The 10,154-nt window shown below is 45.3% G+C and overlaps 1 protein-coding gene across 1 annotated transcript; it reads right to left on the bottom strand.

Moving 5' to 3' along the window:
• Positions 1-7,590: 7,590 nt before the first annotated feature.
• Positions 7,591-10,135, bottom strand: smim20 (small integral membrane protein 20; the record flags this gene model as incomplete). The annotated part of the gene is made up of 3 exons (XM_030088421.1): positions 7,591-7,857; positions 8,399-8,455; positions 9,958-10,135. Coding segments are annotated over 3 exons (279 nt in total), but the record flags the coding sequence as incomplete, so codon positions are not given.
• Between the last annotated feature and the right edge of the window lie 19 nt (positions 10,136-10,154).

The following is a 10,154-nucleotide window of genomic DNA, read 5'->3' as shown; positions in this document are numbered from 1 at the left end:
AGTGATGCTGTACTGTGCTGCTCTTTATGAATGAAGTCGTAAGAAAGGCACGGAAACTTTAGTGATTTCCAGCAGCGATTGTGACTAATACTGAGTCTCCTGTACGAGGACTGACGGATTGTGCTTCCGTACAGTAAGCTGTTTCTCATTCCGAGGCCATTAACAGATCCATCAGCTCGGCCTCACATTAAGCCGTCTGCGGTCAGTTCGCTCGCTCAGAAGATGGCGTGCATCAAAAAGATGCACCGTCACTGCTGCAGCTTGTTTTGTTTCAACGCGAATCGATCCGATCGAAGTCCGCGACGAACACGTCAGTGAAAAGTTAGGAGAAAAGGAAGTTTCGCAGTAGAGTCTCCGGTGTGATGCTTTTATTTCACCCGGAATTATTTGTTCCTTTTGATTTATGAGTATAAATTGCACAAAAAGAAAAAAAAAACAAGGGAGATTATAAGAAAATAAGGTTTAGTCTAAAGCTACTGAAAGCTCCAGACTCCATATGAAGATTGATCAGACGTGTCATTAGCGTAGGAGCTAATTGCAGCTGCACTTTGTACGCTTCTGAAAATCACTGAGCAGTTGGTGCATTAGGAGTCCTAAAAGCCACAAGTACAAGTTGGTTTTCTTTCTCTCTCGCCTCCCCCCTTTTCTCCCCGCCTCCCCAAACCAAACCACTCTCCCTGATACCTCAGCCTCCGTCCAAATGATTCATTCAACCATCCGCCCACTAAAGAAACACTGAAACAAAGAGCGAACGCAACATAAAACAGGCCGTGCTTTTCCGACCGCACGTCCTCGCGAACCCACACGCCTCTGCTTCAGTACCTGCGACGTGAACCAAAAATACTCCTCCAGATACAGATCAGACGCGCCGCATTCCGTCGCCTGCAGCTAGCGCCCGGAGGCGGCACCGGTCCCAAACCCACTTCCAGCCCCCCGACCTGAGGTGACATCATTCCCCCCGTCGTCTCCCCTCTGCGCCCATCCTGATCTAATGGAGGGCTCCGTTCCAACGCAAACCATTCAGGCCTGTCCTTAATGACAGGGTAGAGCTAAGCGATGCCAGGGGGCAGGAGAGCTGGAGGTACTTTGGTCTGGGACGCTGCCCATTTGGGATTCCTCCCCGAAACATGTGGTTTGTTTCTCTCTCTCTCGCTCTCTCTCTCTCTCTGAATGGAGCTCAGACGGATGAATGAGGAGAGGAGGGAGCAGGGAAGAGGCAGACCACAAAGTAAGCTCGCAGCCTGAAGGGAGAGATCATTTGCAGCTCAGGTGGGATATCATTCTACTTTTATGTCCGGGTGGCTTTCCTCAGTGGATGGCATTAAATGGCAGGAGCGTACCCTCTGGACAGAATGCGAGGATGAGGTTTATGTATGCAACTCGATCGCTTCTGCAAAATTTCCTCCCGACATCGGGGCATATGGGTGCGATTTAATCCTGCGGTTAGGTTTGGGGTTATGCACACGACATGACCAAGGTCTATTTCTGACCTTCCCCTGCACGTCGAGGCAAACAAATGAAGGAAATAATGAAGTTCTTCAGCAGTCGTGGAAAGATGATCCTTTCCAAAAGCCTTCAAGTATTTCAAAGGGACACAATAATAGGATTTCCACAATCCTGCATTAAAGTTTATGGAACTGTCTTCGGCAGCTCGGTCGCCTGTCTTGTTTTCACGATATTCAGAGATTCTTTGAGGGTCAGGAGTAACAGATTTTCCTGGCAAAGCTCTTGTTCTTATATACAAGACCGAATCACGTTTTGAAGGGGTTGCAGATTTTGTAGATGGAGCTCAATTTTTAAGTCCAAATCAAGTTTCGAGTCTGATTTCAACGCTTTGCAGCAGAAAGTGTTCGGTCGCAGTGTGAGTCGACGGGGCTCCGCTGGGAAAGAGCTTGGAAAGGAATTCCACCCACAAAGGCTCATTAGCTGACTTGCATTGTGTTGTTCAGTTCCTTAATGCCGGTGGGATCGGGATCGTGCTGTTTCAACCACAAACACTCCAAAGCACTGATGCAAGATATATTAAAATTGATGTTAAGCTTGAGATTTCAAGGAAATACACGGAATAGTTCCCTCCTGAGGTTTTCCCTGAAATGCCTCTTTCGTCAAATGACACACATTTAGAGCATTTCATTTGCTCTGCTGCTTATAATAAGTGAAGTTGTATCTCTTCATTTCCGTCTCTGAGCCTGCCTTAAAACCGTTCGGAGGCCTCCCAGTGCGCCGACTTTTGGGTTTTCGGGACAAGTTCAAGTAATCTGAGACAAGTTCGAGTGAGGTCATGAGTGCACCTAATGTTCAACAAAGTTCTCAAGTAGTATTCTGTGTGGAGTCCCCAGTGGTTAAAACGAAGAGAAATAACCTTTTCTAAAGAGCAACAGATCAAACTTTGCATAGATTTACCTAAATATTTCCGAGATAAGTCTGATTCGGTGCTTTATAAGGTTCACCTCAGGTCTCCAGTCAGTAAGAAAACATCCAAACACAACTCTTTCGAAGCTCAAGTTCCTCAAGAAATTCTCAAATGCGCATCAAGATGAGTCCAGGAAAATCCAAGTCAGCTGCAAATCTCTCAGGTACCCAAACGCCAAAAGTTAGAGTGACATGACAATGAAACATTTTCCTTCCACAGCTGTTAAAGTCACGTTTTGCTCCACTTTTTTTAAAAAGGATTTTAGCAACACTCGAAGCTCAAATGTTGCGTCTCGGTCCGCCGGGAGTCGAGTCTTGCAACAGTCGAGTCGTACATCCTCGGTGTTCAAACTCCACTCTGATTCCCCAAAGTCGCCGTCGGATCTCTGCAAGCGCCGATTTTAAAAATTCGACACTTATCACTTTGTGAAATTCAAACAAAATGAAAAGTGTTGCGAAAACGCAAGCTTGCACAATGACTCGTTGTGAAAATTCGCAGCAGCGACATTTGTGAACTTTACTTTCTGGCACGCAAGAGCAACAGCTGCACACACAGCGATGCACACTCCCGCAGAAGGCAAAACCCAACGGCACAAGAGATGCCATCGTTATGATGGGATGTTCTTATGGATTGTCTGATTATACAATGCATTGATCAGATAGAACAGATTTGGGGTCTGGGTCAGAAATACACAGATTATCATCCTCCGCTGATTATCAGAAGGAGTCAGGTGGGTCCAATCTGCTCAGCGAGATTCTGCTCTTTGCTTGATATTAGCCACATGTGAGCCCGCCTGGCCTGCCAGCCCGGTGCTGTGCTGTAAAACTGTCATTGTTCTGGGTCAGCTCCCTGCGGATGTCCTTAAGGCCTACCACAAACCACACACACACACACAAACACACAGGGACGCACACTGCAGGAGGATTACCTCCTCCCTCCTCCTCCTCCTCCTCCTCTCCCTCCTCCTCCTCCTCCTCTCTTCGGTGTGGAACGGTCCAAAAGCAGACAGCTGTGTTCCGTCAAGGCGTCCAAAATTCCATGGACTTTCCCAGAATTCCCGGCCGGAGCCAAGTCATATATTCTGTTGTCATCCGTGAGGCTCTAATGAAAACCCGCGAGGAAGCCAGACGCAGATCTTGTCTGCTCACCCACACACGCCATTTACACTTAAAAATACACTCCAAATATGAGTCACCGCTACCACTCTGGATGCTTATTACCTATTGAAAGTATTTAATCCCCCTACAGCAGCTGCCGCCGCGCCCATTAGGATATAACCTTTGACTTATTGAGTTAATTAGCTCAGAGCGAAAACCACTAATAACACGCCGGAGCTCATGTAGCTGAATGAAAATAGCAGGGTATTGTGAATATTTTCGACGCTGTGAGTCATCCAGTCCCGCCGCACACGGACTCCAACGAAAACAAGACCCGGTATGTCATATTAGATCACAGCACCGCGCATTTTATCAATCTTTATTGCATTACGTGCCGTTAAAAGGCCCCGTGAAATCGCATACCTTCTGTATTGTTCACAGTGTGATTCTTAAAACGCCGCCTCGGGGTTAAACTGTTTATTTTGACTTGGGGGGGGGGAATGTGGCGTGCCAGGAAATATGAATAAAAAATGACTCCTCTGAGTGTTAAAAAAAAAGACATTTGAATGTTTTTTTTTGATGTAAGCACTGGATTTGATCGGCTGCAGACTTATGTTTGAGAATGAATGTGTCAAGCATTAAAGGTGCCTTATAAATCACTCCGGCTCTCCTTCCTCTTCTCTCTCTCTTTTCCAAGAGGTTCGAGAGAACAGCATGATTGCTTACAGCTCTGGCCCGCTCCGGCCGCCACCTTGCCTAAATCAACAGTTGCCCCGGCGTTTTAGTGCATAAGAAATTTCGAAGATTATAACGGGGCCGTAAAAACGGAAAACCTGCTCCGTAACCCTGATTGACGGCCGAGCCTTCACACGGGCGCAGACTGCCACGGTGTAATGATGTGTGTTTAGGATGGGCGACAGTAATAACTCAGTGTATGCGTGCGTGCGTGCGTGCGTGCGTGTGGTAGTCTGGTAATCAGTCGGCGAAATGCAATTGTGGTTTTTGACCGGGGGAAATCAATGGAACATGGGACAACACGGTAAATGAGGGAAAGATGGCGTGCGCGATGCGGTCGGTCCATAACAAAGATTTTCCTCTCCTTTGAGAAAAAGAAAGAAAAAAAAATAAAAGAAGATGATAATATACAAAAAGAGGAAATATTAAGTTTTACTTTCCAGCATTAAGCTCCAGCTAATTGCTCAGACGTTTCCTCTGCAGATCCATACGTGAACCGGAGCCAAGCGGCAGACCTCCGGCTCGCTTTGAGCCACATTACCTCATTCAGAGGTGCTGAATCAGTCGCCGGTCGCCTGAGGACCACAATGACTTTCCCCCCATAAACACTCGGGATTATTAGGTGTGTTCTGTTATTTCAATACGTCTTAAGAGCACGTGTGTGAGGTCCTTCTGTCTGAATATGGATTTATAGCTGCTGGCTAGGTGATTTTAGTGTCTTCTCTCCACGTGTTTCCAAACTTCTTTAGAGAAACAAAGATGGCTAACTTCTAGTCGAAAACAAGAGCCGTGCTAATTACTACGAGAATTGCCACTTTCATTCGGGTTCGGCTAATAATAGACTTTAGAAGGCAAAAAAAAAAAAAAAAAAAAAAAACGCACAACATGCGGCCAAGTGGCTGCAAGACGTGCTCGGAGTGCCTGTGCGAGTCAAAGTCACACCAGCAAACAAGAGCAAAGGCACAACAACACAGCACTGCGCTGTGCCCCCCCCCACCATCCCCCTCCCCCCTCCCCCCCTTCGACACACCGCAGCCCTGAACTGCAATGCCTTCACGACCGGGCGAAGGCGACGCAAGCCGAAACAAACCATAATCATCTATTGTGGTCCCGCTTCAGGCAAAAAAGAAAAAAAAAAACACGAACAGAACACAAAAGCACACACACGATGTTTGGAGTTCCAGTAAGCTCCACAACCACAGCGTTGGTGAGGTGGGGGGGGGTTGATACTGGGTTCCTTCTTCGCTTTCTCTCCTCTTCGGCCTTCAAACGCAACCCCGCTCGCCTCCGGACCCGACTGCCAGTGCAGCGGCCCGCCTGTTGAGAGACCTCTGCTTCAGACCTGTAATCTCAATTTCCACAGCTGCCGACCCAAGAATGTGTGGAACACTCCGGCGCACTGTTTTAACGTAGCTTTGTCGGTTTAGGAGAACTCAGTGTGAATGATCTGAGGCCGTCTTCATGTGATCTTCTTGGAGATTCTTCGCAGCGAAGTAAATATATAGACGAACGCCATTAAAAGTGTGTCAGGGTGTTTCAGTCGAGCAACCGGCAACATTTCACTTTTAGACTTCTGGGAAAAAGACACCTCGGTACGACCACTCTGTGCTCGAGTGTCATGTTCTGCTCCAGAATCCCCTTCAATGGCCCCTTATGCTACAGAACACAGGACTACATAAACAAACTAATCCTTTATGAGTTAATGTATCTTTCTGTAATAGAACAATACGTTTTCTTGTGCCATCCCAACCTTTCCCAAACGCGATCTCGCTGCTCCTGCAACACCGACCCATGTTCCCATGGCGATTACTCCGAACCCTCGCCAATTATCTGCCCGACAAACTGCTCCAAACGCCCCCCTCCCCAATAGAGGGGCAGAGATTTGTGTGATGGGTTAATAGCAGGATAGTAAAAGTGCAGCGGAGGCGACATTGTTTGAGTCGGCGCTGCTTTATAGCGAGCTGCGACCCTATTGAATGTTTTATAGAGATGGGTGTCTATCTACATGTCCCGGTGAATGGGACGTAAAGAGCAGCGGACAAGACGGAACCATAAAAGCTTGGCTCAAGGGCTGGAGGAGAAAAGAGACGGGCACACGCTCCAGTCTGGAACGAAACGTCGCACTGATTCATGTTAAGGCAGGACCGTGAGGAAGCGGGTCGAGGAGCCAGGCTGCACAACCTGTTACACACCGCCAGGCAAAGTAACCCAGATTGAGTGTCTTTGCTATTCTGTCTGTAGGTGACGCGTCCCCTCAAGAATGCGGGTTCTCTCCTCTCGCCGCTCGCTTCAATTTCCCCTCTGGTTGCTTACTTCACTCGCACAGCCGAGGAGCTGTCGCTTGAGGAATCTGGAAAACACCAGCAGGGAATGAGAGGAATTTCTGCTTTTGGTTTTTTTCTTTTTTTTTTTTTTTTTGGAGGGGGGGGGGGTTGTTTTTTTTCTTTAACCACCCCCTCACCCCTTGCTCTCTTTACTTTGGACGCCTCTGCACTGCAGTGCTCTTGAGTTTTCTCTTGTTTCTGAATGCAGCCCAACAATAACAACCTCTCATAAACAATGGGGCTTGTTGATTGGGGGGTTGTGAAGGAGAGTGGCCTTTGCTGGCCGGCGCGGCGAGCTTCGCTGGCACCGGGCCTCACGGACGGCCCTAAAAGCCTGAAAGTACAGGCCTACATCTCGGACCGTGAAAGATTTAAGGGCAACTCTAAAACGCAGCATCTCCGAAGGACTATAAACACATGCTTTAGCTGTTTCTTAATCTATCTTTCCCTCAACAGGACTTTGATGGAGCGAGCTCTGGAAGGGGATGCTGGTCAATGTCAGGAAACCGCAAAAGTACAGGGGGGGGAAAAAAAAATATGGTACTTTTGGAATTCTGCGCTTTTACAGCATCCGAGGACTCGTAAAGGACGGTCTGGATTTCGAGGGAGAAGATCAGTGGAGCTCTGCACCGTCCGCTCGGCCTATGGGCAACAAACACAGCCGGGGTCACATGCCATTTTATGCCGTGCCGTTTTAGCAGCCGTTAAACCCCGGGACTGCGCCGGGGAAATGAAATACAGAGTGATGTGTCCTGGAATAACTCCGTCTCTACTGTTTCCATTCTGGAAGATGATACCGCACACCACTGGACATTGTCCCTCATCTGCTGAACCCATTTTATGACTCTCGCATCAACTAAATCAAAATAAGATGTCAAGAGAGATTCTCGTGAATGAGAGGGGGGTAAACAAACCTCTGTATTTTATTAAAATCTCCTAAAAGCTGCATTCCAAAGCAAGGCTTGTGGAAAAGAAAAAAAAAAGAAAAAAGAAAAAGTTTGTACAGAAATACCTAAAACTCACAAACAAAACATTGGCTGGTGTTTTGGGACGACATGTGGGTGTAGAGCGCCCCCGTGTGGCAGAATGTCAGGCGACCAGACTCGACCACAGATTTAGGTTGGTCAAACTTTAATTTAAACAGTTGCAATCATAACACACACGCTCTGGAAATCAGTCACTCACACGCAAGTAAACCACTCAACAAAAGACACATTTTCGTGCAGCGGATCCTCATCTGGGCGTCATTTTCCGGTAGACTTGAAAGGATCGGACCAAATCTTCACTCCTTCAGGTTGGAAAAGAGAAAGAAACAGAGTTGTGATTCCATAAATCAGGCATAGAAACCGATCACAGCTATAAGGTTGAAGAGAAAATATTTTGTACCTATTGTGCAGAACTATTAATTGCTATAAACAGCTTTTTATTATTATTATGAAGGCAATTGAAAACAATAAAAAGGAGATGTAGATGTGTACTGTCTAAAATGTGTGTTTGAGGGAACTGAATAAAAACTGCTGGATTTATTCCTGATGGTTCAGTCTGAACAACACTTATTAATCCTTAATGCTGAAAATGCTCAATTCTCCTTTTTTTTAATTATTGCCAGTAAAAGAACACATGACTCTTCTGCAACATATTAGGACAATAATAAATAGGAGGTGGTGTAGTGGAAAGCACTTGTGTGAATACCCCTGGTTCGAGTCCAAGTTGAGCTTGGGGGCGATTCTGTCTGGAGTTTGTATACTCTCCCAGCAGGTTGAGGTTCATGGATTTTCTCCACTTGACCTCATCTGGGGGATTTAAAAGTGCCTGAAGGCCTGACTTACCCACAGGCTGCACATCTGCCTGGTTGATTCCCGCCCGGTTCATCTTCTGGACTTCTCCTGCAACAGCAGCACTCCAGTCAGACATTTGAAGGTTTCAGACGCTGCAGCTGCTTATCATCAGCCTTCACTGCTCGTCTCGAAGCTCTCCGGTCCAATGTATATCCTGACTTTCCATCGTCCCGGCCAGGACTGGCTCTGGACTAAAGGGGCCGTTCAATAAGTGGAGCACTTCAGGCAGAAGTTGAAAACCACAATTGGTAACTTCATGAGTTTTCCCGGCGTCACTCGTCTTTGTGTTTTTATGCTTTATGTACATATTGATGGTTTGAACTTTCCTTTTGTGCTCTTGGAAACTGGCGCGCCGCAAAAAGGCTACATCCCACTAAGTATGTTTATTTGTAATAAAATATCTCAGTACATATAACATGAAGCACAACCACTTACCAACACTAAGGACTCTGTCAATAGGAAGATGTCTATTGATTTACTGGCCAACATTTATCTCATTATATGGTCCTATCTTATTGAAACCAGTGATGCAAGAGCATATAAACACCCCAGAATGAATGATATCGTTGCTGATAACAAGTTAGATATATTTGTATATGTAAGTTTCTAAAGGAACAGTCTAACAAGAACTCATAATATCTCACTAAATTCTTGACTCTTGAGTGATTGTGTCCATTATTGTGACAAGAAACTAAAGACATGAAATAGTGAGTTTTTTTCACAGTGTGGACAGCAACATGAACTTAAATTTCATTAAACAGCAATGCTCAAAGAAGCTTTTTTACCCCATTTTTGACACATTTTGCATTGTTAAAATTGGCGTAATGTCGGGTTTCCAGAAAGTTTTAGAACTGTTTGTTCAGATTTGGATAAAGAGACATTTTAAAAACATACACTCTACACCACAACAAACAAGTTTAAATATAAAGATAGTTATGGCACAATTTTCCTGGCCCAGCCTACAGAGAATTAACTGCGTTGTGTGGCCCCTGAACTAAAATGTGTTTTGACATTTCGTCAAGTAAAACATTCATCTGAGGTGAAAACATTTCTGCAACAATATGTAAATACACATTTGAGATAAATCGAAGGTACTGATTATTTAAGTGACTAATTAATCAATTAACTAAATGAAATTATTATTAATGCGTTGCAGAAATGTCAGAACGTGCATAAAATTAAATTATACAAAAACAAGAACATCTATAATAAGAAATTCTATCAATCTAGCAATCTGCGCGCGCGCAATCACACACGCACATATTGGTTTAAAATAGGAATGTACGCCTAATATTCAAATACAGTCCTAATGTCTCACTGAAACATGACCTTTGACATGGAACAAGACCTTTATAGTTATGTTTAATGCTATTTCACGAGCAGTTTTTATGAAAACATGTTTAGATCAGCGTTGATTTGTTAGTAAACACTTACATAATTTCATTAATCACATAAACGTTATTTTAGCTCTGTTTCGCAACGTAAATCAAGAATAGTAAAGCATGAACATAATGAAAATGTCCTTTATGTGAGGCTGCGGGTTTACTTACTGTATTCGTGTTTGTGCGTGAGCGGGTAGAAGAATATGGGGTAGAACGCGGCTGCCACGGCGGTCACGAAGCCTCCGAAAATCAGCGCTATCTTGGTGTTTTGGACATTTTTTTTTCTGTTACATGTGGAAACTTCTCTCTCACCTCCAAAACGTACACAGTGTTTACAGTGACGACTTCCGGGTTACAGGTCACGT

This window comes from Salarias fasciatus, chromosome 3 (assembly GCF_902148845.1).
Source record: "Salarias fasciatus chromosome 3, fSalaFa1.1, whole genome shotgun sequence".
Lineage (NCBI taxonomy): Eukaryota > Metazoa > Chordata > Actinopteri > Blenniiformes > Blenniidae > Salarias > Salarias fasciatus.
Note: the sequence above shows the minus strand (reverse complement) of the source record. Positions and strands in the feature narration are given on the sequence as shown.